Below are 26,991 nucleotides of genomic sequence, written 5' to 3'. Positions count from 1 at the left end.
GTGCAGAGTTCTCCCAGCCAGGCTGGAGTGGGCCAAGACGACAGAGCATAAGGACCCGTGAGCACACCAACATCACAGCTCTGCGGAACAGTCATCAGTGAAAGGACCAGGACCTACCAGAAAGATCTGCAACTGAAGACGTAAAGAAGGAACCACAGTGAGACAGGAGGGGTGGACACCCCCAGGGGCTGAGCCGCACACTGGAGAAGAAGGACTTCTGCAGGAGTGAGCCTCTGAGCCGCACACCAGGCTCCCCTGCTCGGGGTCCTACTCTGGGCAGACACGCCCCCCAGCATCTGGCTTTGAAGGCCAGCAAGGCTTAATTTTGGGAGTTCCACAGGGCTAGGGGGAAAAACTTCACCCTTAAAGGGCACACACGGAATCTCTTGTGCTCCAGGCCTCGGGGGCGAAAGCCATACCTTGATGGGAGATTGGCCAGGTCTCCCAGGTCTTGGGGCGGGGGAGGTCTCCTGGAGAGGCAGGGGGTGGGCAGTTATGGCTCACCCTGGGGACACAGACGTGGGCAGCAGCCATTCTTGGGCACTCCAACGATGTGGATGCTGGTGCGCACAGCTGCACAGCTGCGGGGCACCCCCTCCAAGAGCTGGTCCTACCCAACAGCCTGTAGGCCCCAGTGTTAGGACATTGCCTCCCGAACAACTAACTGAGTGGGAGATGCAGCCCCACCCATCAGCAGACAGGCGGCTTGTAGACCCGAGTCCAGCACAGAGCCTAGCTCCCTGGTGCCAGCCTCTGGCCCTGCCCTCCAGGAAGCCGGCTGCAGCCTCAGGCCAGTCTCACTCACCAGGGGGCACACACCACACAGGCAGCAATTCCACTCCGGGGCACAGATTGAGACAAAACCATAGAATTCAAAAAGACACACGCACGCCTACATTCATAGTAGCACTGTTCACAACCGCCAAGACGGGGAAACAAGCTACGTGTCCATCGACAGATGAATGAATAACAGTGTGGTCCATACATGCAGGGGAATGCTGCTCAAGCGTAAAAAAATGAAATAACGCCATTTGTAACCAGAGAGTATTATACTAAGTGAACTCAGGAACAGAAATATCATACGGTATGACATGTGGAATCTGAAATATAACACAAATGAAACAATCACAGACAACAGACTGATGGTTGCCAAGTGTGGAGGGATGGAGTGGCAGGTTGGGGTCAGCAGACGTAAGCTTTTATATAGAGAATGGATAAGTGACAAGGTCCTACTGCACAGCACAGGTAACTTCAATATTCTATGATTATAATGGAAAGAATATGTTAAAAGATATTAACTGAATTGCTTTGCTGTACAGCAGAAATTAACACTGCAAGTCAACTATACTTCAATAAAAATGTTAAAACTGAAAAAAAAGCACCCAAAATCTATAATACACAAAAAGGAATACAAACATTAAAAATAGGCATCATATCATAAGAGAACAAAAGAAAGTTTAAAAAAGAGACCTATAAAATGCAACTCCCAAGCAATTAGCAAGAGGGCTATAAGAAAATATGGATAATTACCTTAGGGACTTCCCTGGTGGCCCAGTGGTTAAAAATCCACCTTGCAATTCAAGGGACACAGGTTCGATCCCTGGCCAGGGAACTAGATCCCACATGCCTCGGGGCAACTAAGCCAACGCTCCACAACTAATGAGCCCCTGCTCTGCAACAAGAAACCTGCGCACTGCAACTAGAGTAGGCCCTGCAATTGTAGAAGGTCCACACGCAGCAACGGAGCTGAACTGCAACAAACGACCCTGCGCTGCCAAAAAACCTAACGAAAACCTATGGAGCTGAATGCTCCCAGCTGCATCCACTCTGGAAGAGATAACGAGGGTGCTGACGGTCTGCGGGGCCCTGAGCCGGCGCGAGATGGAGGAGCCGCACTCTTGCGGGGGTTCGGGGGATGCTGCGCCAGGGTCTTGGTGCTGACCCCGCCCCGCCCTACCCCGCTTCCCCCCCAACCCCGGCACTGGGAAGCTCAGGCCGGACCCAACGGGCACCCGCCCAGCGCCCCAGCGCCCCAGGCGTGCATGGGACACGGATGGCTTTGCTGTTTGAGGGCGGTGCGTGGAGGGTACGGTGTGCCGATGGCGAAGGCAGCCAGCTCAGCGTCTGCAGAGCCTGGGATGGGCTCCTCCATCTAGGACGGTCCTCGGGCTTTAGAGAAACTGAGTCACGGGCTGGTGCGCGCTCCCCCTCCCCCATCCCTCCACCTCTTCCCCTCTCCTCCCCGGAGCCCCGAGGAGCGGCCCCTGTGGCATCGCCCCGCGTGGGCTCGGCCGGGTCCCCGCCTCCCCAACCCTCCTCCCATGCGCCCACATCAGAGAGTACACCGACCCGGTTTTCGGGGAGACTGAGACACGGAACAGCGGAGGAATCTGCTCCAATCACAGTCTGTCAGCGACAGAGCCGAGACCTGACCCCGGAACGCCCCCCAGCCCGCTTCCTCGCTCTGACCCTGGACGACAGGGCCGAGCTGCCGTCCCTTCTTCTCCCCCGTTTCCAGTGGGCCGCCCTTGAAAGCCCACGCGCATCCTGTCCGCGCCCCTCCTCACAGCTCCATCCTGGGCCCGCCACGTGCGTGGGGGGAAGACTGGTCCCAGTCACCGCCAGCCTTGCCCCACCAGGACCCCTCCTCCCACCCCGGCGGGCAGAGACGGCGGTGGCACAGACGTGATTTCCAGGCGTTGGTGGGGCAGAGGCTCTGCCTTCATCTTTAATGGCCAGTGCGGTACAGTCAGTGGACCGACGGGTGGACGGGACCCGGAGGGGGTGGGAGGGCGCCTGTCTTACCCCTGGAGAAGCCCGCCGCTGGCAGGATGCCCCGGGAATCCCCCCAGCTCGGGGTGCTGAGCCAGCCTGGAGCTCTGGAGGGACCCCCCCCCCCCCTTCTATTTGCCAGGCATCCCTGGGCACGTCTGTTCCACCCCCCCCTGGACAGGGCTCAAGGCTAGGTCGTGGGGTGTGACTCCAGCCAGGCTGTGGGCCCTGGTCGTGGCTCTCAAACTGTCTCCTCCTGTATCACAGGCGGCTGGAGGAAACAGGAAGGTCGACCGGGCTCCCTGGGCAGACAGACCCCCAGGCCTGTGGCGTCAGGGGGGTACCAGGGTGCATGGGTGGTGCTGGCGCGGGGTGGGCGCACCCAGGCTGCAGCCCCCTCGTAGCAGGGGTGTGGGGGGAGGCCTGTGGGAGTGGGGTCCCCAGTGGAGGGGGAGGTGCCGCGGACGGTGGGGTCAGGGCCGTGGGGCCCTCAGAGAGGACCCAGGAGGGGACACGGGCTGGCGGTCTGCTCTCCCGGGCGGGGACGGCTGTGAGTGACCCAACAGAGCGGGGCCGGGCGGACACGGGCGGGGGGCGAGGGCAGGCGTGAGACGGAGCGCGGAGCACAGCCGCATCCGGGGCGGCGCGTCCAGGCCTCCGAGAGCGGGGCGGAGCCCTGGGGCCGGAGCGCCAGGAGGTGGTGGTTTCTGCACAGGGAGGCGGCTGGGCGCCCCCAGGCACTGCAGGCAGGGGTGGGGAGGGGGCCCCGGCGGCCCTCCCTGGGCGGGGCTCAGAGGCCGGCAGGGAAGGAGGCGTTGGCGGCGGAGGGGCTCAGGCAGCTCCGGTGGGCGTCCCGCGTGAGGCTGTAGGTGCAGTAGGCCACGGCGGAGCCCAGCGTCAGCCCCGTCATGTAGGACACGGTCATGGTGTTCCCTGCGGTCAGGACCGGGACTCAGCGGGCGGGGATCGGGGCCCCTGGGGGGCGGCGGGCCACGCCTGCATTGGAGCCGAAGCCCCGCTCCTGGGGGGTGAGGCGGTGACCACGGCCAGCTCCTGCCGCCCAAGGGCTGCCCAACCTTGACAGAACGTGCTGGGCGGCCCAGCCTGGCCTGCGCCGCCTCCTCTCCAGCCTCCCACCTTGTCAAGGACGACCTGGGGTGCCCACCAGGCTTCCCGCAGGTACCCTGACCAGAACCCACCTCCAGTGCCCCTTCCCCACTCAGCCCCTCCTCTGTCTCACTTGACAACCGTCCAGCCTTCCTGCCCTCGGCAACAGGCCCAAACTTGGGCGTCCTTCTTGACCACACCCCTGCCCCCGCCCCCTTCTCATGCTACATCTCCCAGTCAGCTGGCCCTGCAGGCCCTACAGTCAGAACAGATTCTGGAACCAGGGCTTCCTTCCAGGCTCCTCCCACCTCTTCACCACCTCCCTGGCCCACACTGCTTCTGCCCCGGAGCCTTTGCACATACTAGTCCCGCCGCTTCCTTTGCACCATCACGTGGCTGGCCCCTCACGCCTTCCTCCAGGGCTCTGTTCACGCGGCCTCCCCAGTGATGCCTTGCCAGACTGCCCTGCTTCCACAGTGAGGCCCGACCCCGACTCCTCCATCCCATCGCTGTTTTGTATTCCTCCAGCACAGCACATCTTTGTGTGCCGTGTCAGCTCTGGATGGTCAACCCCATCAGCACAGGGACCGCTTATACTGTCGCTGTGTCCCTGGAGCCTAGGACAGTGCCTGCCTCGAGGCAGAGGCTCACCGAGCTGTCGTGGGATGAATGAGGAAGGGCTTGATGAACGTCCCAACCTACACGCTCTGAGCTGACTTGTCCCTGGGACCCAAACGCAGCTGCTTGCGGTATGGCCTTGACTTTTATGGGCCTGGATTTCCCTGCCTGGTGGTGGACAGTCTCACAGGCAAGTGGGCCGAGGGGGCCTTACCTGCCAGCTCCCGCTGCTTGGGGCCCACTTTGCCCGCCGCCAGGATCATAGGCACGCTGCCAAAGTAGCCATTGCTGATGCCCATGAGGAGGGAGAGGACACAGGGCCAGGCCGGGTGGCGGAGGGCGGGTGTGCCGCTGGGGTAGACGCAGAGGATGAAGAGGGGGATGAAGACCACGCGGAGGCAGGAGCAGGCCAGCAGGTGGGTGCCCCGCCAGTCCATGGGCAGCGCCGCCAGGATCTGCAGGGAGATGGACCTGTGGGCCCCAGCCTCTGCCCTCGCCTCTCCAGACCCACTCCTGTCCCTGGACGCTCCCGGCTCAGGCTGTGTCCCTGTCCTTTCCTGTTTTTGCCCCCGAAAACTGACCAAACCCCTCACTGTGGCGACACACAGGCCTTGCGGTGTGCTTGGCACCCAGCTAAACACGACACGTGTCCTGCATCAGTCCTCACAGCGCCCTCACCGGGCAGGCTCACGATCCCATTTGAGAAACAAGGACACGGCGGCCCAAAGAGTCAGGCCCACCTGTGTCAACTTGTAGGAAGCGGCAGCAGCTGGACCCGCTAACTAAGCTTGGCTTGGAGTTTCTCAGACCTCCCTGCTGTGTGACCGCAGGCATATGGCTTTCCCTCTCTGAGCCTTGTGTTCCTCTAGAAAAGCCCAATGACAGGCTAGCCAGTTCTGGGTGCTCCTGCCCCCTTGCTTGTATCCACACCTGTGCTACCAGAGACCCCTCAACCAGTGAGCCTGGGGCCAGTGCCAGGTGCCCCTCCTCTTGCCCCTGGTCTGGTCCATGGCTCGGCTCCAACCCTCCCCACCCGGAGCCACATGCATCTTCAAGTGGGGGCGCCCTCCCCTCCGCTGGGGCGGGGCCCACCTTGCCCACGAAGTCAGAGAGGTTGAACACGGCCATCAGGAGGATGGGCAGCCACTCGCCCAGGATGCAGTGGCGGATCTCGGACTCGAGACCCGGGAACAGGCACAGCGTGATGAAGTAGGTCACAGCGATGGACAGCATGTCCGCCCAGATGACGCGGGCCACCACGTAGCGGTGCAGGAGCAGGGCTGTGGGCGGCCAGCGGGGTCAGAGGGCGGCGAGCCCAGGAGCCCCTGCCAGCAGCCCGTCGGAGCAGCCGCCCCACCCCGCGCGCAGACCCGACGCCGGGCCAGGCCCGCCCACCTCGGAAGGAGGGCCAGCTGCGCCTGATCCTTGGCCGAGGCACGTCGAAGCGCGTGTAGGCGCCCCCGCCCGTCACCTCGTGGGCCGGGCTGTCCTTCGGGGACCCGCCGTTGGCCAGTGCTGGGCCCTGGTGCTCCTGGAGGGAGGACGGAGTGGGGGCCGGGACTTGCGTGCGGGTCGCCGCAGCCGAGCCTCTGGGCCTGTGCTCCCCTCCACCCCCAACGGCCTTCCGGCCGCACGGGTCAGGTCTCAGCCCAGAGCCATCAGGGGAACCTCCCTGACCATCAAGGGGGCCTCCCGTGGGCCGGTCTCTGGCTCACTCATGTCCCCAGCCCAGGGCCCAGCGAGGGCGACTCGCTGGAACAACTCCTTTGAGAACGTTCTGGCTCCCCTTGCCCTGCCCTTCTCCTAGGCGGCTCCCCGGCTCCCCTGTGCCTAGCCCCCACACCTGCCATCCCTGGGCCCTCTGCGGGCTAGGTGGCCCTGCCGCCACCAGAGCGCGCCCCAGCCCCCAGGACGGCTCGGCACGGACCTCAGGCCGCAGGTGTGGTCCATCACAGCCGGCGTGGGGGAGTGTTAAGGCCTCAGGGGTGGGCTGTCGTATCCAGAGGGGGCTCAGGCCCCAGACATGTGTGCCACCGGGGGATGGAACCGTGGTCCGCGTCAGGAAGGAGGGCCCGGCTGGGACAGGGTGGCGGCCGTGCCCAGGGCCCCCAGACCCCGACCTCGCGACTTACGAAGTGCACGTCCTCGGCGGCCACGTCGTGGTGCACGCGGTAGCCGGCCCTGCGGCTCGGGCGGCAGTGGCGGGGCCTTGCTGTGTGGTAGAGCACGAAGCGGCTGCCCCGCACCAGCAGGTGCAGCAGGAAGCAGAGCAGCTCCAGGCCCGCGGAGACCAGGAAGAAGATGAGCGTGCCGGCCCGCTCGTCCGGCAGCAGCAGCTTGGTGAGGATGCGGCTCAGCGAGACCATCACTCCTGCGGTGCCTGAGGAGGAGGGGCCGTGACGCCCGCCCCGCCCTCCCTCTCGGCCCCGCCCTCCCTCTCGGCCCCGCCCTCCCTCTCGGCCCCGCCCTCCCTCTCGGCCCCGCCCTCCCTCTCGGCCCCGCCCTCCCTCTCGGCCCCGCCCTCCCTCTCGGCCCCGCCCTCCCTCTCGGCCCCGCCCTCCCTCTCGGCCCCGCCCTCCCTCTCGGCCCCGCCCTCCCTCTCGGCCCCGCCCTCCCTCTCGGCCCCGTCCCACAAGCTATCCCGCAGCCCTAAGACTTGCCCACAGGACGCATCCACGCAGACCGCCCCTCCCCGGCCCGCCGCCTGCTCACACCCTCTCCCACTCCACTGGAAGTGTAGATGGAATGCCTGTTGTGTGCCTAGCACCGTACCGCCCTGAGGACACAGTGGGGATGATGCACACAGGCCCTTTCCTTATGAGGCTGGAGGGGAGAGACCCCAAGGTCGCAAAGAAGAACACCAGGATTTGGGGGTACAGGCAGGGGAAGAGGGCATGAACTCTGCGTGTTTCTATTTGAGGAGCTGAAAGGAAGTTGTGGGCTTGGAACCAGGTGGGTGGGGAGTCACAGCAAGCCAGGTACCTTCCTGGGGGCCCCTGCTGCTTGGGGCTGGATGGAGGGTGGAGCTAACGTTGTGTGGAAGGGGGGCACCGCATGAGGGGGTCAGCTACCTGGACCGGGGGCTGGAGAGGCAGGATCAGCTGGAGGGCAGGCAGGCCCACACAACTTGCAGAACGATGGGGTGTTGAGTAACTTTCAGGTTTGAGCGTGGGGGTGCAGCTCACTGAGGCCGTGGGAAATGACACGGTGGGCTTGGGGTAGTGAGTCTGAGATGCCAAGTGGCGGTGGCTCATGGGTCTGGGGCTGCAAGGAGAGCCTGGTGCTGAGGGACGGCACTTGACATGACATGTGTGGATGGGCTGACCGTGCACACACGCGCGCACGCATGCACACACAGACACAAAACGCATGCCTCACACAGGCGCTCCGAGACACTCTAGACCCACCTGTGCCTCACATCCCAGAGGACCGCACACCAAAGAGGCCATGCCCTTCACAGCCACATTCCTCATCTGGGAGTCCTGCCCCTGCTTCCAGCCAGGCATTCCCGCCGCATGTGCCCAGGGCTCCTGAGCCCCACCTCAGTCCCAGGGAGAGGGTCTCAGAGCCCAGAAAGCCCAGCGCCCACTCCTGGGGTTTGCAGATACTCACTCTCCCCCGTCATCACCCCCTGCGTGTACCTCTTGGGCAGCATCCCTGTGTACCCGTAGAAGCTGGATTGCTGCACTTGAGAGAGAGAGAGAGTAGTAACCGTGAGACACCACTTATCACCTGTTCAGAAGTTCAAGAACACTCGTGTTGGCAAGAGAGTGGGGAAAGGACATGAACACCACTGGGGGCAGAGGGAGGTGGTCCAACCACCGCGAGGGGTGTGGTGGAAACAGCATTGCCTGCCTTCTGTGTCCCCACCCTGGACTGGCCAGGCTCCCCCACCTCCTCTGGTCACTGACAGCCAAGCAGAAATGACATACATCACTCCTGGACCAGGCAGGAAAAGCCCACGTGGTCTTCCAGTCTTTTTTTTCCCCAAGGGCAGCTACAGCCAAGGCCACGTGTTACAAATGGAGAGCCACTGTCAGCACCAGTGAGTGTGCAAAGTACCCCAGGCACCAGCTGGACGTGTAGCAAGAGTCAGGAGTAAGACTGGTTCTGCGAAGCCGCTGAGATTTCTGGGCTCATTTACTACCAAGCATAACCTCTCTCGTCCTGACCAATAAGACACAAGTGCAGGGACTTCCCTGGTGGTCCAGTGGCTAAGACTCCATGCCCCCAATTCAGGGGGCCTGGGTTCAGTTCCTGGTCAGGGAACTATTAATAGAACCCACCCACCACAACTAAGACCCGGTGCAAGCAAAAATATATATATATGAAGACAGAACTGCAGCCGTGTCTGGGGAAAATCAAGCCACACTGGCTCACACCCTACAGTCTAATGACTCCATGTCTAGAAGGAAACCCTGGAGCAGGATAGGCAAACTGGGATCTCGTGGTTGTCACCAGGATTTTTTAAAAAACAGAGCAGACCTGTGTACAAAGCCTGGATTGAGAATATTATCTCACAAACCTTGATTTTATTTATAAACACACACACACGTTTGCTGAGTCATAATGTGAAATGCATTTCTTCACGGAAGGCATTATCAACAAAACTACTGGCCTGGACCTTTGTAAAAGTTGCTGCCATAAAAGACAGAGGAAAACTGAGGACCACTTGGATTAAAGACATGACCAGTAATGCAGCATGTGGCCCTGGGTCAGAAAGACAAAAATTATAGAGGACATTATAGGAATAGCCTGTGAAATCTTTACATGGGTTATAGATTCGATGACACTGCTGTATCAGTGTTCAATGTCCTGATTTGGGCAATTGTAGACACGGTTCTAGGGGAAACGTCTCAGGTTTAACTGTTACCACAGTGAAAAGCCCTGAACTGTTAGTATTATGGCAAAAAGTGTGACGATGTCTGGAGTAACTCCTGAACGGTTTAAAGAGAAAACGTTCATTATTTTACATTTATATATATGTACGCGGAAATTTATATATACAGCTACTTTAGAAGTGGGGAGAGACAGAGAAAGCCAGAGAAGGAAAGAAAGCATTTGCAGCAAAATATTAACAACTGGTGAATCGAGGCAATAGTGAAGGGCGGGAAGCCTGGCCTGCTGCCCTCCACGGGATCACAAAGAGCTGGACGTGACTTAGCGACTGAACAACAATAAGAAGTTAAAAGGTATATGCGAACCCATTATATTATTCTTGCAACTTTTCACAAGTGTGAAATAGTTTCAAAATAAAAAGCTTTAAAAAAAAACAAAACTGGAAAGCTACTGCCCAATAGAAACACTGACACAGAAAAAATGCCTGAGAGTTTGTGAGGCACAGTTTATACCTGAGAAAACCAGGGAGGTGCCTTAATGTCCACATAAGGCTTGGGCGTGTGGACATGTGCGCGGTGTGTGTGCTCCAACACTGCGTGCCCAGCGCACACAGCCCTGTGGGTGTGCAGTGTGCGATGTGTGAAAATGGACATGCCCGTGTGCATGTGGACACACACCAGCCCTGAGCCTTGCTCACCCTGTATAACACGCCCCTAGCACACAACTCAACCCACCCTGGCCCCCTGGCCCTACCTGTGCAGCCGAAGGCCACGGTGCCCACAGCGGCCAGGTTGATGGCGTAAGCTTGGTCCCTAGAGAAGAGCTGCAGCCAAACGTCGCAGATGCTGATAAAGAGGAGGGGCCCCAGGGCTAAGAGGTAACCTGTGTCGGGGGAGGCCAGAGAGGGAGCAGTGAGCAGTGGGCTGGGGGAGCCCCCTCACCTCCACACAGGGCCAGGGCTGAGTGCTCTCTCTCTGCCATTCCCCTTAGGACTGGGAGGGCAGGACGTCTTACAGGTCTCAGAGGGGCACCTGGAAGACTTCCTGGAGGAGGCGCCTTTTGAGCTGGACTTTGAAGCTGAATGTTACCATGGAGACAAATGGTAGAGAAAAGCAGGGGAGAACAAGGGCCCCGGAACACATGTGGGGCACACAGCAGCCTCCCCAGGTACGGGCATCATGCCAGCGTGCGCTGCACCCCTCGAGCCTGACCCGGTTTTCATAGTGGAACCTATGACATTCCTAGGAGGAAGTGCACCCATCTTACAGACAAGGAGAGTGAGGCGCAGGGGTGCGTGGTGGCCAGAGGGGAGGGCTGGGGGCCGGGTGGGCAGTGGGCAGCGTACCCGCGGTGATCCTCGTGTGCAGGCTCAGCCTCTCCACCAGTGCGTTGTTCAGGAGCACGGCCGCCAGCGCCACCAGGATGTAGGTGAGGCTCATGTCAAACACAATCGAGGTTCCTGCGGGCGGTGGGGGGCGCTGGGGGGGCAGCCGGGGCTCGGGGGGGCAGCCGGGGCTCAGTGGAGCCCCGCCCTCTGCAGCTGCCCCCACAGAGCACTGCTTCCTCCCTCTGCCCCAAAGGGGCTAACAGCCCAGAGAGTGTGAGGGGCTGCCCTGGGGTCATACGGCAGTTCACAGCCGAGCTAGAGTTTGAAGAAAACGGGCCCCCGGAGCAGGGTGCCGCCCGAAGGGTTTCTGGAGGGCAGCTGGCCCAAGCCGAGCGAGCAGGGCAGTGTGGATGGCAGGACGCGGCCGGGGCCCACCTGGGTACTTGTGGTGCAGGTAGTCCACGTCGGTGATGAAGCTGTTATAGGGCAGCAGGAAGCCCACGCCCGCCAGCAGCATCGCGAAGTAGATGGCGTGGTAGCGGTCGTCAGGCGCCGGCTCCTCTGCCGACAAACCCAGACTTCAGGCGTGAGGCGGACAGGCCCACGCGTGGCCGCGGCCACCACACTGGGGTGCAGGCCGCCGCCACGGGCACAGTGAACCACACCACCCCCCATCGTGACCACCACAGCCGTAGCCACTCAATGTCACCCTAACCGCAGACGTGGCATCCCACCATTCGGTGCCTCTGCCACCTTAGCCGCCATCGTGGGCACCATCAGCATGGCCACTCCTACCATATGCAGCCACTGAAGCCATCATGACTGTGGGCTCTCTCCAGCCCTATGGCCACAGCTGCCCGCACCCCTGCCAGCACGGCCAGTCTCAAAAGTTACAAAGCACTGTGGCCCCTGTCACCATCGGACCACCATCACGCCCACCATCACGCCCACCATCACTGTACTGTGGTCCCTCCTCACGCAGGCCGCAGTCACCACGGCTGTCATCACCCCGGCTGCCATCCATCCCACAGCCGAGGCTGGCAAAGCCAACCGTGCATCGCGGCTGTTGGCATCACCATTAGAGCCACCAGAACCAGGGTCACGGTCACCGGGCCACTGTCCACCCTCGTGGCCACTGCCGCCCGAGTCGTCACCATCGCGGCCACTAGATCTACAACCACACACGCCACGACCACAGCAACCCTCACCACGGCCGCCGTCCGTCACCAAGAGGCCCCCATCTCCACGACCCCGACCGCCACCGTGACCCTGACTGCCTCTGTGACCCTCCCCGCCTCCGTGACCCCCACGGCCACCATGACCCCCACCACTACCGCGACCGCGACCCCGACCGCCACCGTGACCCTAACCACCTCCACGACCCCGACCACCTCCGTGACCCCGACCGCCTCCGTGACCCTCTCCGCCTCCGTGACCCTCTCCGCCTCCTTGACTCTTATCATCATGGCCACTGAAACGCCTGGCTGGACAGAATGCTGAAATGGCTTTTTACAGACTCAGTACAGGGCCAGCTGGGTGTCAACAGCTAGTGGGGCTCAGACAGTGTTCTCTGGGAGGCTGTCTACGCTCTAAGTCCGTGTCCAATATATGGTCCAAGTTCTCCTGGAGTTAGCGTTCTCATTCCCACGAACCACGGTGGAAGTGAGAGCAGGCCAAATCACCACAACCGGCAGAGGTCCCCGAACTAGTGATATTGATGCTTTCCAACTGCAGTGCTGGCAAGAGTTTTGAGAGGCCCTTGGACTGCAAGGAGATCAAACCAGCCAATCCTAAAGGAAATCAGTCCTGAATATTCATTGGAAGGACTGATGCTGAAGCTGAAGCTCCAGTCCTTTGACCATCTGATGCAAAGAACTGACTCACTGGAAAAGACCCTGATGTTGGGAAAGACTGAGGGAAGGAAGAGAAGGCAGTGACAGAGGATGAGATGGTTGGATGGTATCACTAACTTGACGGACAAGAGTTTGAGCAAGCTCTGAGAGATGACGAAAGACAGGGAAACCTGGTGTCCTCAAGTCCATGGGGTCTCAAAGAGTCAGCCACAACTGAGTGACTGAACAGCAACGCAAAACGTTTGGTTCCCACCCCCATGTCTCCAGGCTCTGCTGGTGCAGGGGGCTTCCTTCTAAAGGGCGGGACGGTTCCACCCCAAGACACTGTCCTCTGCAGGTTTGCAGAGGACAGAGTTGCTGTGCCCACTGGGGGCGGAGGGGCTGATCCTGACCATCACAGGGACATCCGGGTGCTCCCAGATGTGTGGATCTGGAAGACGGGAGATTCCTTACGGCCTCTCTCAGGATGTCCGCTCTATGTGATACAGTCCATGGAAAATGACCCCAACCCAAGTCTAGCAGGACTGCTCGTGCTCCAGAGCCTTCCGGAAAAGAGCCCTGACCAGCTCAGGTGCTGGTGGAGGGCACAAGGAATGTGGGTGGGGGTGGGTGGGAGAAAGTAGCTATAAATACCAGCTACAGTCGTGACTAGCCAGATAGGAGGACTGACTGCCCGAGCATTTCTTCCTTATTTTGATATGAATACGTGTGTATATATGTATTAGGGCTTCCCTGGTGGCACGGACGGTAAAGAATCTGCCTGCAATGTGGGAGACCTGGGTTGGATTCCTGGGTTGGGAAGATCCCTGGAGAAGGGAATGGCTGCCCACTCCAGTATGCTTGCCTGGAGGAGCCTGGCGGGCTACAGTAGTCAAATGTTCTTATTGTATTCACTTTCTCACCCCTGTATCATCTAACATTAAGGTGTGCTCGTAACAGCTCTGCATCTCAGTGTTTAAGTTCCGGGGAGCAGAGAAGAGGTATGGACTTTGCAGCCCCTGGGGAAAGGGTGAGTGTGTTTTTGTGACTTGCCCAAGGTCCCTGAGCAGACAAAGAGACGGGAGCTCTCTGGAACCCAAATCTGCCTGACTCCAGACCCACATGCTGCCCGCTCAGCAAGTCTGCCCTATTTCCTCCACCGAGGGAACCCGAGGCTCAGAGGCGGAGGTCTTTGCTCTGGGACACACGGTCAGGTAGTAAACAGGGTCCTGGAATCTCACACCAGTCCTCTTTTCGGGGACTTTGCTGAAGTGAAGCAAGGCTGGCTCTGGCCAATGAGTGTGGCCACACAACAGACGTCGCCTGCAGACAGCAGTCCACACACGGGTCGGTGCGCCTGCCCCCGTGGAAGCCCACATTAAGACGGAGGCTTCCCTGAACACACCTGGACACACGGCGTTGGCGAAGGCACTGGGACTGTGGGCTCCTTTGTCGCCGCAGCAGGTCTAATCCATCCTGGCCAGTGCTGCCCCCCAGGCTCAGTGATCCCCCCCACCGAGGTTCCCCATCCCAGGAAGGCTCGGGAGGACTCCCAAGGCCGACCCTCCGCTGCCCCTCACTCACCAGAGTCCGTGAAAATCGGGATGCCCCTGGTCCTACCGCCCTGGGCCTGGGTGGCCCCGGCCACCGCCTCCTCCAGGTGGCCGCTGTCGAAGCTGAAGCTCATCACCACACCCCCGTGCGGCATGCTTGCCACGCTGGCCTCCCGGGGGCGCTGGCTGCCCACCGAGCCCATGGCGGCCGCGCTGCAGAGAAAGCAAAGGAGGCCAGATGGGGAGCCCAGGAGAGGACCCCAGCCCCACTGCGCTGCTGCCAGCCCGCGCCCCCCAGGGCCATCCGTCCTCTCTATTCATCCCATCCCCTTTTTTTTCCCTCTTTTTCCTTTCTTTGCCATGCCACATGGCTTATGTGATCTTAGCTCCCCGCCCAGGGATTGAACCTGAGCCCTCAGCACTGAAACAGCAGAGTCGCTGGATGCAAACCCAAGCGGACACGTGATGCCATGTGACTTGTGTCTTAAGATGCTCCCTGGCTGCAGCAGGGAGCAAGACTGGAGGCCTGCATGAGGGCGGCAGCGGCGGGCACGGTTGAGAGGAAACAGATGCGGTGGTGCAGGAGGGGTGGTTTGAGCATGTGTGTGCCAGTGCTGCACTCAAGTGTCCCATGAACCACTGCCCTCTGGAAGGAGGTTCCAACATCCACTCATTTGATGGCCGATGAAAAGGAACGTTACTGGGTGAACAGCTCCTCTGCCCCGCCACCCCGGTCTAACAGGCAGTGAGCGGCGGGACCTAAACCTGGACCCAGGCCTGTGGGTCCCCGCGCCCCCACGGCCCACGTACTGGGGCCAGCCTTGTGGGGTGGCGGGAAGTCCTTTCTCTCTGGCTCTTGCCTCAATTCAAATCTATATCTTTGGAGGAAAGGAGCTAACTGATCCTCAATGGACGTTGTTGTTCAGTCACTCAGTTGAGTCCGACTCTTTGTGACCCCATGGACCGCAGCATGCCAGGCTCCCCTGTCCTTCACCATCTCCCAGAGTTTGTTCAAACTCGTGTCCATCGCATCGGTGATGCCAGCCAACCATTTCATCCTCTGTCGCCCCCTTTTCCTCCCGCCTTCAATCTTTCCCAGCATCAGGGTCTTTTCCAATCAGTCAGTTCTTCCCATCAGGTGGCCAAAGTATTGGAGTTTCAGCTTCAGCATCAGTCCTTCCAAAGAATATTCAAGACTGATTTCCTTTAGGATGGACTGGTTTGAACTCCTTGCTGTCCAAGGGACTCTCAAGAGTCTTCTCCAGTACCATTGGAGAAGTTGGGTGACTAGCTTTTTTCCCTAAAATACTGACCAGTTTGTTTTTGGAACAACCTTTAATCGTTTATCTGATTGCCAAGAGGATACACACTCACTGTAGGGAACCGGAGACAGATGGGATGTGGCAGCATCGGGCACTGAGTGTGGCGTCCCTACTTCCTGATCCCCTCCCCCTGGAGCATGGGTCAGGGCACCCACAGAAGCAGCAGGGAGAGGGACCGCTCCCCAAGGGACCTTATGTGCCCGCGGCTGCCCCGATTCTCTCTGAGCTTGGCCCACAGCCATGCCCACCCCCGCCTCTGCCTGGTTCATCTCCTTTCCTCCAGCAGCCCCGCCTGTCTACCTGCTCCCCAGCCTCCCCTGGGCTCCCCCCGCTTCATTGCTCCCCATAGAGAGTTTTAGTTGGGGTCTGAGAGTCTGGAGCCTTCTTTGCTTCCAGGTGGGTCTTGGGGAAATTCTGTCCTTGCAGGCTGGGGGCTGACCGGCAGATGGGCACCCAGAAGCAATGTGTGTGTGGGGGCCAGGAAGCCAGGCGTGACCCCCCTCCAGGCTCAGCCCTGGACCTCCTGCCACATCCGGAGCTGAGGGGCCGAACGGGACTCAGGACGGAGCTCAGTCGCGGGTGAAGGGCTGTGGCCCTGGGCAGGGTCCTGCACTGGAGGCTTGGACACCCTGGGTCCCCCAGCCACCCGGCCTCCCAGGTGGGCCCAGGACAGGGTCTGCAACGACGAGCACCCCTCCCTCCAGCCTTGGAGGATGTCTGCTTCCGACCCCCTGGCCTGTGTTTCCGAGACAGACGCGGCGCCGGGGACACGCCCGGCCTCTGCGCTGAGGTTTCCGCCTAGCCGAGAGGCCACGCCACCCGGGAGGCGGACGTGCTCCGCATGGAGCCAGGAGGCCACCCCGCTGCTCCCAGACACTCTGCGGGCGAGACGGGCAGCCGCCACTCACATTGCCTGGGCCACTGTGCCCTTGTGCTCCTCCAGGCCCCCTCCTGGGAGGTGCTCAGTGGCCCCAGCACCCCCGATATGACCTCCCATGTTGGCAGGGCAAGGGGGGTTGGCTGGAGGGGGCTGCCCCTCCCTCTCCTGGGCTGCAGGCCTCCAAGCCGTCCCCCCAGACCCCCCCACGCCCAGCTCCACCCCACACAGGCAAGCCTGAGCCTAGCTCTTCCCCCGGCCCCTCCTCCTTGGGTCCTGCTTTAATTAAACTTTATGGACAGGCACAGGGGCACAGGGGTCTTCTCCACACCCCAGCAGTCCTGAAGGCCCCCACTTCGCAGAAAGAGAGGCTGAGGCACAGAGAGCCGGGTCCAGGGGCCACACAGCGCCTTCTGGAGCCCCACCAGGCCGGCCGCCTTTGGGTCCCCCCCATTTCAGAGGCAACTGAGTTCTAACTGTGCCCCCAGGGCACTGTGAAGGCTCTGGGTGTCTGAGCCTCTCAGGGGCTGCGCTCCAGCTGGAGGGCACAGGGAGCCTGGGATCTGCTTGGAAAGCCAGCCGGCTAGTCTTCCTGGGGCCTCAGGCTCATGCGAGCCCCTGGTCCTGGCTGGCTGGACGCCCTTGGATGGCCCTGCCCCCGGACCCCCTATCTGAGGCAGCCTGTAAGTTCTCTACCGCTCTTTCCGCGGCCAAGCCTTCCGGACTGGCCCAAATTCCTCCCTGGTGGTTCTGCCCATAGGAAAGTGGGTTTCCAGGCCCACGGGCCACCCCCTGCCTGGAGCGGGGTAGGAGGCAGGCTCAAAAGCATTGGCCAACCGGCCACAGGCGCCAGCCGACCCGGGTGCCTGGCCCCGCCCCTGGCCCCTGGCCTTGGTGCTGCAATGCCCCCAGCCCCGGCTCCCTCGGGAGACCAGCTTCACAGCAACGCAGTCGGTTCGCAGGCCAGCGCTCCTGGGCGAAGGACAGACGGTAGGACCCCTGCGAGGTGACCTCTGGGCGCAGGCCCCACCTCTTTCAGCCGCTCTCCCAAGAGCTGGGAGGGGGCGGGCAGGGGTAGGGGCGCGGTGGGGCGGAGGAACTTCCAAGGAGGAACTTCAGCTGGAAGGATGCTGGGTTGTGCCTGGGGAGGAGGTGGCGCCTGGCCAGGCAGGGCCTGGAGCCGGCGGCCACTCTCCGCTTCCCGGGTCTGGGTCCTGCGCTCGCAGAGGGGCCGGTGGCGGGCTGGCCCGGTCCGGAGGCTGGACAGGGTGCGCGTGGGAGCCCGCTCACCCCGGGATGGAGTGGGAGGATGAGGGTCTCGGGCTGCCCGGGGTCACGCGCCCGCGCCCCTGGACTCGGCGGCCGGAGCCGGCGCGGAGTGGGGGGGAAGCACGGAGCCGGGCCGCGCGCGCCTCAGACAAAGGCTCCGACAGGTCCCCGCGTCCCGGCCGGCCCGCGCCCCGCCCGCCGCCCCCGCGATGGCAGCTTACCTCGGTCCGGTCCGGTCTGGGGGTGGTGGGGGTCCTCGGGGCGCCCGGCCCCGCCCGCGCCCGACGCCCCCGCGCCGGGACCCCTGGGCGCGCGTGCCCCGGCCCGCTGCGTCCCGCTCCCCGCACCCCGCCTCGGGCCCGGCGCGGCCGGCGTCCTCCGCGGGTCCCAGTCCGCCGGCCCCCGGGTCGGCGAGCGCGTCCGGGGGGGCGCAGCGGCCGCGGCGAGCACAGCGGGGGACCCCGCGCTCCGCCCCGGCCCGCCCCCCGCGCGGAGCCCCGCCCCTTCCCCTCCTCCCTCCCGCCCCCCAGCCCCCCCCCTTCCCCGCCCTCCGAGCCGCGGGGGAGGGCCGGAGACTGAGGTCTGGGCGCCCCCCCCCCGCCCCCGCCCGGCGACCTCTGGGTGACCTGTGGCTGATCTAGCTACCACTGCCCATGCCCACCTCCCTGCCTGGGTGCCCAGGCCTACTCCCCTCCCCATCCCCGCCTTGCCCCTTCACCTCCTCCAACTACTGTCCCCTCTCGTGGGAGGCCTGTGGTGCTTGAAGAGTGGGTGGGACAGGTCAGCCGGTGACCAGATTCAAGTTTTGAAGGATGAGTAGAAGTCGGCGAGCAGGAGATCCTGTGCATTCCAAACAGATCTAGGGGCTTCTGCAGCCTTGGTCCCCATTCCTGCCCTGGGGTCCTCCTGCTCGCTGCTTGAGATCAGACGCTGTGGAGGCGGCTTCCTGTCTCGGAGCCTCAGTTTCCTCCCGGGTGGATGGAATTACAACCCCCCCAGGGCTGTTGGCCCCTGTGCCCACCTCTCTGGGAGCCTCCCTTTGCTCATTTGTGACCTGGGAGGAGCCCACCACACTGGGAAGGGAGGGAAAGTTCTTTGTCAGGAGAGGCGTCCAACCTCAAGGGGAGGAGAGGTGGGAGGTGGAGGAGCAAGCCCGTGGGAAGCCCACTCAGGGCTGAGCCCCCCCAGGAGGGATCCACACAGGTGCCTGGCAGAGACCATGCCAAGCCCCTACCTGGATGTCATCCCCTCACTTCCCACCAGACTAGCCCCTCCTCCTGTCTGGTGACCCACCTCTGACAAGCAGAGAGTGGGCTGGGAGACAGGGCCAGTTGTTCAAAATCATTAATCTTAGAGTTAATGAGTCTGGTGTCTCCCAGGGCTCTAAAGCATTGAAAGGGCCAATGCGGGAGGCCATGGTGAAGCTGCCCTGGTGCAAGGAAAAATTATTCGGTGCCTGTGAGACATTGTTCCAGGTGCAGGGACCCCATCAGGGTCCCTGCCCCCATGGGGTTTCGCAGGCAGTAAGCAAGTGCAATCATTTCTGGAAGCTTCAGATGCCTGGAAGACAGAGAGACAGTGGTGGGAGAGACAATGGCATGTGCCTACGGGGGTGGGTGGGCGTCCTAGTGGTCAGGGAAGGCCACTCTGAGAAGGTGACACTGGACGGGAGAGACTTGCCCCTGGTGGGGAGATTTGTGGGAAGGGTGCTCTGGGCAGAGGGAACAGCCAGTGCACAGTCCCGAGGCCAGAAAACCTCATTCTATTCAAGAACAGAAAGAAGGTCAGTGTACCTCCAGGGGGGAGGAAGGGGGGCAGAGGGCAGAAACCAGCCTGAGGGGGCTCCTGTTGGAGCCCCTGGCGTGTCTTCTTTCTTTATTTTGGCCACACCTAGCAGCATGTGGGGTCTTAGTTCCCTGATCAGGTATCAAACCCACATCCCCTGCAGTGGAAGCAAGGAGTCCTAACTGCTGGACTGCCAGGAAAGTCCCTGGAGTGTTTTAGTCGGAGGAAGAGTTTTAAGCCTAGATTCCTAGGGTGCGAAGCGAAGTTGCTCAGTCGTGTCTTTGCGACCCCATAGCCTACCAGGCTTCTCAGTCCATGGAATGTTCCAGGCAAGAGTACTGGAGTGGGTTGCCATTTCTCCTGGGGTAGGGGGATGTGAATTGGAACAATCCTCCCAGAAAGTAAATTGGCTTAAAAAAGATGCCTTTGATTCGGAAAATCTAGCCTAAGGAAATAATTCTAAAAATACAGAAAAGGCTTTCTAAACAAAAACATTCGCCATAATAGCCAGACATTGCAAATAGTCTGGTTATCCAAGAAGAGAAGATAAGGAATATTCATCATGGTGGGAGACAGATGACATGATTGTTATATTTGAAAAAAAAAAAAACAAGAAAACTAGTGGAATAATCTGTCACCACTAGGATGTACCGTTTAATGTGGAAACTGGCCATGTGAAAGCAAGTGGCATATCAACAGGAAGTGGGAAGAAATACAAAAGATACTTGGCACTTTGTGGCCCAGATTAGAAAAACTGGATAAAAGATTTTCTGGGAAAATAAAAATGAGCAGACAAGCTGCCATCAAATAAGAAATCAGATCTAAATAGAACATTTACTGGAGAAGAAATAGAGAATTTTGTTTAAGAACTATGTCTTCGCTGCTCCCAAACTCAGGTGTGGGCAGTTTCACAAAATTACAGATTCTACCCAACTTTTAAAGAAAGGAGAGCCAAGGTGCAACGTCATCGTTTCAGAGCACAGGAGAAAAGAAAGAGTGTGGTAAACCTGAAGAAGGTTCTCTAAGAAAATAATAGGTGAGCCTCACCTGTGAATATCAGCATAACACCCTAATAAAATAGTACCAAATAGCGATTGCTTCTGAGAAAGGAGATGGTGGGGGCAGGATCAGAGAAAGGACACTGATTTTTTTACTGTCCCCTCTCATACACTGAATTTTGTAACATTATTTGGACAAGCCCGATACACAGTTTCACACAGTATATGTATTCTGCATAGAGGAAAGACTAGAAGGGAATGCAGTAAAATGTTAGTCGCCATTGAATGTGGGGACTGGAGAGGCATCATTGTCTTTATTTTTCTGACTTTTTTTTTGGTTATGCCGCAGGGCATGCAGGACCCTAGTTCCCTGACCAGTTTCCCTGCGAGTGGAAGCCCGGAGTCCTAACCATTGGCTCTTCAGGGAAGTCTCCTGCCTTTTCTATTTGCTAAGAAAAGTTTCAGTTTGCTAAGACAGGGAAGAGACTTCAGGGTTTAGATGAGGGCCAAGGTCTGGGAGGATGACTGATGTTGCTCGTGTCCAGAGGACCTTAGCAGGAGCTTGCGATATCATGGGGGTGATCAGGGCTGTGTCGTGGGGGCTCTAATGGGCCTGGGAGAGGCGGATGCATTTGAATAGGACTCGGAATTGAGAGGGGCCAGGCCACTCCCACATCTTGCCACATCAGGACCCTTCCTCAGGGTCAGTCCAGCCATGAGCTCTGTAGGGCTCACGTGAAAGCCACACACACCTCCTGTCTACGCCACTGACCTCTGGAGGGTGTTTGTTACGCGGCATGGCTGTGGTTGTGATAACTGATACACTGGCTCGTGCTGTGCCCTCTGCCCTGCTCTTGAATGTCTCCTTGTCGTGCACCATACCGTGGGTCTCATGCCCAAGGACCTTGCTGTACCCTCTGAGGGAGATAGGAAGACTTCATTTCCCCCACGGGGACCCTCAACCCTCAGCAGCTGGCGAGAGCTCAGCCTTCCTGCTGTGTGACCTGTGGCCACTCACCGCCCCTCTCTGTGTCTCAGCTGGAAAAGGAGAGCTGGAAGGACTGTTGTGAGGGGTAAAAGATCTAACATGCTTCACCAGGGAGGGGGCACCGACGCTTGCTGAGATCTCAGTGCACATTCAGAGACATCCTTCCCCTCCCCCCGCCAGCTGCCCTGTGCCGGGGAACCCTAGAGCCATCCCCATTCTACTTGTGGGCAAACTGAGACCCAGAGAGGTCCCAGCCATCAGGTCAGAGCCGAGTCTTTGGCTATGCCTCCTGAGGGTTCGGGGCTGAGTGGCAGGCCCAGGAAAGTGTTCTCTGTGGGGGTGCCGGGCTGGGTAAGCCCCAGGACCTGGCCCGCTGTCACTGCTGACGACACCCCAGCCTCACTGACGGCAGCAAAGACCCTGCTCGTCGATGCCTGTGCTCCCATCCCTGTGAGCAGCCTTCCCTTGGAGAAACGCCATCTGCCAGGCTGAAAAATGTAGCCAATTAAGGCCCACTGGAACAAGCAGGTGACGGGCTGTGGCAGGGGTTGAGGGAGGGGCCCGCTGTCCCCCCTGTTCTGTCACCCAGCCTCGTGAGGGCGGTGAGGTGGCACAGGGAGAGGCTGGGGTGGGGTCTGCTTCATGCCCCAGAGTGACCTGCAGCTGCCACCGCTGGGGACCAAGGCCCCTGCCCGGCCTGCACTCGACAAGTGCTGGGCGCTGCTCTCGGTGGCCTCGGAAGCTCCCCCCAAAGTCACCTGTCAGTGGAGTGCTACCAGGGCCCCCTCCCTGGTCTCCTGGCCTCCCGCACTGTGCCCTCCGACCCAGCTCGCTAGACGGACAGAGCGAGCTTCCTGAAAGCTAACCTGCTCGTACTGACTCTCCCAGGATCCCTCAGGGTCTGCAGGGGTAACACCCAGAGCCCACCCTGTAACCTTCCCCACACATCACGAATGGGTGGGAAGGTGGGTAGGCTAGTGGGTTCTGTCCCAGCAGCAGAGATTTGGCTCAGCTGCTCAGCCCAATCTGATATAATTGTTTTAAAAACGCTGTGGGCTTCCTATGTATCAAATTATAATCCGTTCCACTATTAATAGGTAAAAGCCGCACCCACACATCTCTCAGTGCTGGGCTGAGGAACAAGGTCCCCACGATTTTTAGAAGCTCTCTAATCTAACAGACTTCCCTGGTGGCTCAGACGGCAAAGCGTCTGCCTACAATGCGGGAGACCTGGGTTCAATCCCTGGGTCGAGAAGATCTCCTGGAGAAGGAAATGGCAACCCACTCCAGTATTCTTGCCTGGAAAATTTCGTGGACAGAGAAGCCTGGTAGTCTGCAGTCCATGGGGTCGCAAAGAGTCGGACACGACTGAGCAACTTCACTAACTTCACTAATCTAACAGAGAAAGTCTGAGGTGCCTGCTTTTAAGATTCTTAGAAGCCTTTTCATCTAGCTGAGAGCATTTCAAGCCACTACCTTAAATATTTCTTATTAAAAAAATATGTGTTTACTGGCCGCACCAGGTCTTGGTTGCGACACACGGCGTCTTCGATCTCAGTTGCAGCACGTAGGATCTTTTAATTACAGCATGTGGGACCTGGTTCCCTGACCAGGGATCGAACTGGGGCCCTCTGCCTTGGGAGTGCAGAGTCTTAGCCACTGGACCACCAGGGAAGTCCCCTTAAATATTTCTTAACCGTATCATCTACCCCGACAACAGTGCTTTGAAATTTTGCTTGACCCAAGACCATGGTTTGTTGGTAATACTCTACATTCGATCTTTCCCTAGGGTGATGGCTTTTCTGGAGGCTCTTGGCTTTGTTCCTGCTGGTGGCCCATCTAACCAGCCCTCCAGGTGGGTGCCCTTGTGCACGAATCTCGGGGGATACACTTTGGGCCCAAAGTGGACGTTTTAGAATAACTCCCACCATTGCAGTGACAACAGCTACCAAGCCTGCCCGCTCACTGTCCGTCCCTTCCCAGGGAGTAGGTGCCTCCTAGACCACCATGGCCCCCCAGTGGGACGCCGTGTGGGGGTGATGTGCTCAGCCCAAAGACCAGCGGGTGTATTGGGGTATTTTCCTGTCCCCTCCAGCTTCAGGGTGGGCTTGGTTTGTTTGGAGGGAGGGACGGACTCAAGGTAATCTCAAAAATAAATGTCCACAAAAAGGCAGATACAGATTTTATGCATAATAGCAGAAACCTGGAAACAGCCTGGGGCCTTGCGAGGGAAGATGGTTAAACTGTGGTCCAGTCCCACCACGGAATACTACTCAGGAGTGAAAAAGGAGCACGCTGCTGCTACCCCCATAACCGGATGACCATCAGGTGCAGTTATGCTGAATGGAAAAGACAGACACAGGAAAGATAGGCACAGAATTCCTATCGTGTGGTTCCATTCACATGAAATTCCAGAACAGACAAGATGAATCCAGGGAAATCCGGTTGATGTTTACCCTTCGGTAGGGAGAGGCATCAGGGTGAGCAATGCTCTCTATTTTGATAGAGATTTGGCTAATCCAACATGTCCATCTGTCAAAACTCAGCAAATGTTCACTTTAGATTCGTGCCTTCTACTGTTGGTAAATTTTGTCTGAAAAATCCCCAAATATTGACCTCTAGCTACCGCTCTGCAGGTGTGGGGGCGAAGTGTCCTGGTGTCTGCAGTTGGCTTTGAACTGCGTTGAAGGAAGGTGGGTTGCTGGGTGGAGAGTGGGTGGAGAGCTGGACTCTCAGAAACAGAGCGGAGTCCAGGCAGGCTCCTCTGGGGGGGCCGCTGGGGGTCCCCAGCATGATTCTTCCGGCTCTTCCTTATGTTGAAAATGTTTGCAATGATACATTGGGATGCTGGGGGTGGAGGGATGCAGAGAAGGGGCCAGTGGTGCGCCCCGCCATGCCCCCTCCCTACCCTGCCCCACCCCTGCCAGGGCTCTTCCAGACCATCTGCTTCCCGCAGAGCCCAAACCTAATTTATTCCCAACTTATTAACTTAAAGCCCATTAGAATCTTCCCATCGACCGGGACATGCAGCCAAGAGTCAGGCAGAGACTGTCAGGAGGGGCTGGGGAGGGAGAGGCAAAGGCCCCCCCGGACAGAGGCTGGGTGCCCACCCGGGCCCGCCAGCTACCGCGCTGGGCAGGCCCAGGCCTCCACAGACGGTGGAGGGGCGAGGGTCTCCCCGTGGCACCTCCCCTCTCACCTCCTCTAATTTGTGCAGGGGCCTGGGAGCGCCCTTTGAGAGCTGGGGAAGCCAATGGGGCAGTGGGGAGGCGGGGGTGAGGGAACAGTGGGTCTTTGCACAGTCACGCCATACACAAGCTGGATTCCACGCTCACAGTGACCCCAGGACATGGGTGATGTCGGTCACCTCAGGGCAGGCCCCGGCACCAGGCTTCTGACCTGGGCAGAAAGGTCCCCTGGGCCGGCCGGGACCCCCCTGCCTGAGCCTTGCAGGCATCACACGCCAGGATGCCATCAGCTCATCCCTGCCTGTGCTCTGCCTTTGAGCATCGTGGTGTCAACTTAGAGAAAATGCAACCCAACCCTCTGGGCTAAAAAGGCAACTTGAATGAATAAAACCCCAGGACTGTCTCCTAGGAGGGCAGGGATGGTGTGTGTGGTGCTGAGCAGGACAGGGTTGGCGGGGGGTAGGTTGGCACTGGCAGCCCTAGGAGCCAGTCCTGGGCCAAGGTCATTGCTCAGATCCTCACAGTGAGTCTAGGAGGGGAGGGGCCTGGCTCAGAGAGGCCAGTTGCCTTGCTCAAGTCACACAGCAAGGCCAGGCAGATGTTGTCCCTTCTCAGCCACCCCTGTCTGTCCTAGGTGGGGCACACTGCTCCCCAGAACCCCCCAGACCCCTGGGGTTGGAGGTCAGAGGGAGGCGTACCGGGGGCCAGGTTTCCGGGACCGGGGCCCCGAGCCATCGTGGCATCTTGGGGTCTGCCCCTCAGGACACCTCAGGCCAGGCAGCGAGTGGGCATAAAGGCTCCCCGGGGCCCTGCTGGAGGCTGGCCAGGGCGGCGGCAGCTGCTGGCCAGGCTCCAGGAGCTTTTAGCTGGAAGAGCTCTTCATTATAGCCACTGAGGATGGTGGGGGATGGGAGCCTCGGCAGACCCTGGGCTGGCTGCTGCACCCCGAGCTCTGATCTCCGCCTCCCGCAGCGCCGAGCCACCCCCCACGACGCTCCCACCCACCCCCAGCCCCTCCCTTGAGCTCCCAGCCACACCCAATTTCCTGAGGCTTCCCCGCCCCCAACAACAAGGCGACTCTTTGCCCAAGCTTTTGCCCACCTAGTTCCCTCCACCCCCATCCACACACGCCCTTCCCCATCCCGCCAACTGCCATCCACTCACAAAGGCTCAGCACCACTGTCCCCCGGCACGGAGCCTCCCCCTGGCTTGGGCATGTCAGGGGTGACCCTGAGTACTCACTGGGGGTCACTGGACCCTCATTGCCTCTGAAGGAGGCTTGAGGACTCGCAAATGTACAGATGGGGGTGAGGCCCAGGTGAGGGAAGCCGTTTGCCCAAGGTCGAATGTTTGCCCAAACTGAGAAGCCTCGAGGAGTCAGCCCGTCTCTGAGCCTTGGGGCTGGGCTTGGAGAAGGTCTCGGTCAGTAAAAGGGTCTGGGTGAACCAGCTACCACTGGGGTTGGGGACAGAGTGGCACTGGACCCTGGGGCCACCAAGCTGACCCCAGAGGAAGGCAGGCAGGGTGACCAGACTCCCAGATCCTCGGATTCCTGGAGCACCTGAGTGATGGCTTGCATCCGGGTCCCTTGCCATCAACACGCCCATTTCACAGATCAGATGAGGAAACACGTGCCACAGGCTGGCCCAAGTTTTCCCAGCCAGCCTCTGGGGAGTGGCAGGAAAATGGCCCCGAATGGCCGACGCTCCTGGCCACGCCTGGACCACACCAGGCCCACGCCTGGCCTTACTTGGGACTTACCTGGGACTTTGCTGTGCTCTCTCTGAGGCCTCTCCCCCGTGGAGTCAGAATTTGCTCGTCAGACACGCGGCGCGAAGGAGCCTTTGTACTCTCTATTTACAAGAGGAGCCTTGTGAGCAAATTAGCAGGGTAACCAGGGAAATGTTTGGCTTCCGTGGGTGGGAGTTGGAGCCATCTGTTCCCATGTGCTGAGAAAACACCCGAGCAGTCAGTCTCTGGGGCCGCCGTGCCCAGCAGAGCCGTGCAGGGTACCGGGGGACCCTGCGGGCTGTGTGTCCCCGGAGCCGCGCCCCCACCCTCTCAGGACCTGCCCTGGTAACACTGAGGGGGCCGTCCAGCCTTGGCACTCCTGAAGGCTTCCTGCCCGCCTCCCTCGTCCTCGCCATGTAGATGAGCCCCTCCCCAGCAGGGGGAGGCTGCCAGCCATGAGGACAGAGTCAGCCTCCCCAGCACCAGACGTTGGGGTTGGATCTACCACTGCACTCATTTGTTCCCTAGCTGAAAATAGCTTTATTGTCTCCTCTGATTATACAGATGATAATTCGCCGATCCAGAAAAGTCAACCAAGCAAGGTACACCTCTCCCTGCATAGATGGATTATCCATCCAGGAGAACATCTGTCTAGACCGCTCTCTAAGTAGTGTTGGAGGGGGCGGGGATCCCTGTAAGGGGGAGGTGAGGTCATTGACTAGGATGTTTCAGAGATGGAAATAGAAATGGAGATGCAGACAGAGAGAGGGAGGGACTTATCAATA

The 26,991-nt window shown here is 59.8% G+C and overlaps 1 protein-coding gene across 5 annotated transcripts; it reads right to left on the bottom strand.

Moving 5' to 3' along the window:
• Positions 1 to 2,699: 2,699 nt before the first annotated feature.
• SLC29A4 (solute carrier family 29 member 4) lies at positions 2,700 to 26,382 on the bottom strand. 5 transcript variants are annotated; one of them, XR_015154228.1, is made up of 11 exons: positions 17,738 to 17,959; positions 14,080 to 14,261; positions 11,099 to 11,224; positions 10,682 to 10,795; positions 10,090 to 10,218; positions 8,110 to 8,179; positions 6,630 to 6,877; positions 5,893 to 6,028; positions 5,590 to 5,777; positions 4,712 to 4,952; positions 2,700 to 3,705 (listed from the first exon to the last, which is right to left on the bottom strand). XR_015154228.1 is itself a non-coding variant. In XM_086373801.1 (11 exons), the coding sequence occupies exons 2-11, from the start codon at positions 14,249 to 14,251 to the stop codon at positions 3,563 to 3,565; spliced, it is 1,572 nt and encodes a 523-aa protein (XP_086229927.1). In that variant the 5' UTR covers positions 14,252 to 14,261; positions 26,237 to 26,382; the 3' UTR covers positions 2,700 to 3,562. The 5 variants fall into 5 exon arrangements, 3 of the variants coding, with proteins under 3 accessions (XP_086229927.1, XP_086229926.1, XP_086229928.1); XM_086373801.1 differs by lacking the exon at positions 17,738 to 17,959 and adding an exon at positions 26,237 to 26,382 and having other exon boundaries at positions 8,110 to 8,184; XM_086373800.1 differs by having other exon boundaries at positions 8,110 to 8,184; positions 17,738 to 17,946.
• Positions 26,383 to 26,991: the final 609 nt, after the last annotated feature.

The sequence above is a fragment of the Bos grunniens genome, chromosome 25 (assembly GCF_055505025.1).
Source record: "Bos grunniens cultivar Pamir isolate PY7600 chromosome 25, Bosgru_T2T1.0, whole genome shotgun sequence".
In the NCBI taxonomy this organism is placed as follows: Eukaryota; Metazoa; Chordata; class Mammalia; order Artiodactyla; family Bovidae; genus Bos; species Bos grunniens.
The sequence above is the reverse complement of the archived record's forward strand: the minus strand, read 5'-3'. Positions and strand labels throughout refer to the sequence as shown.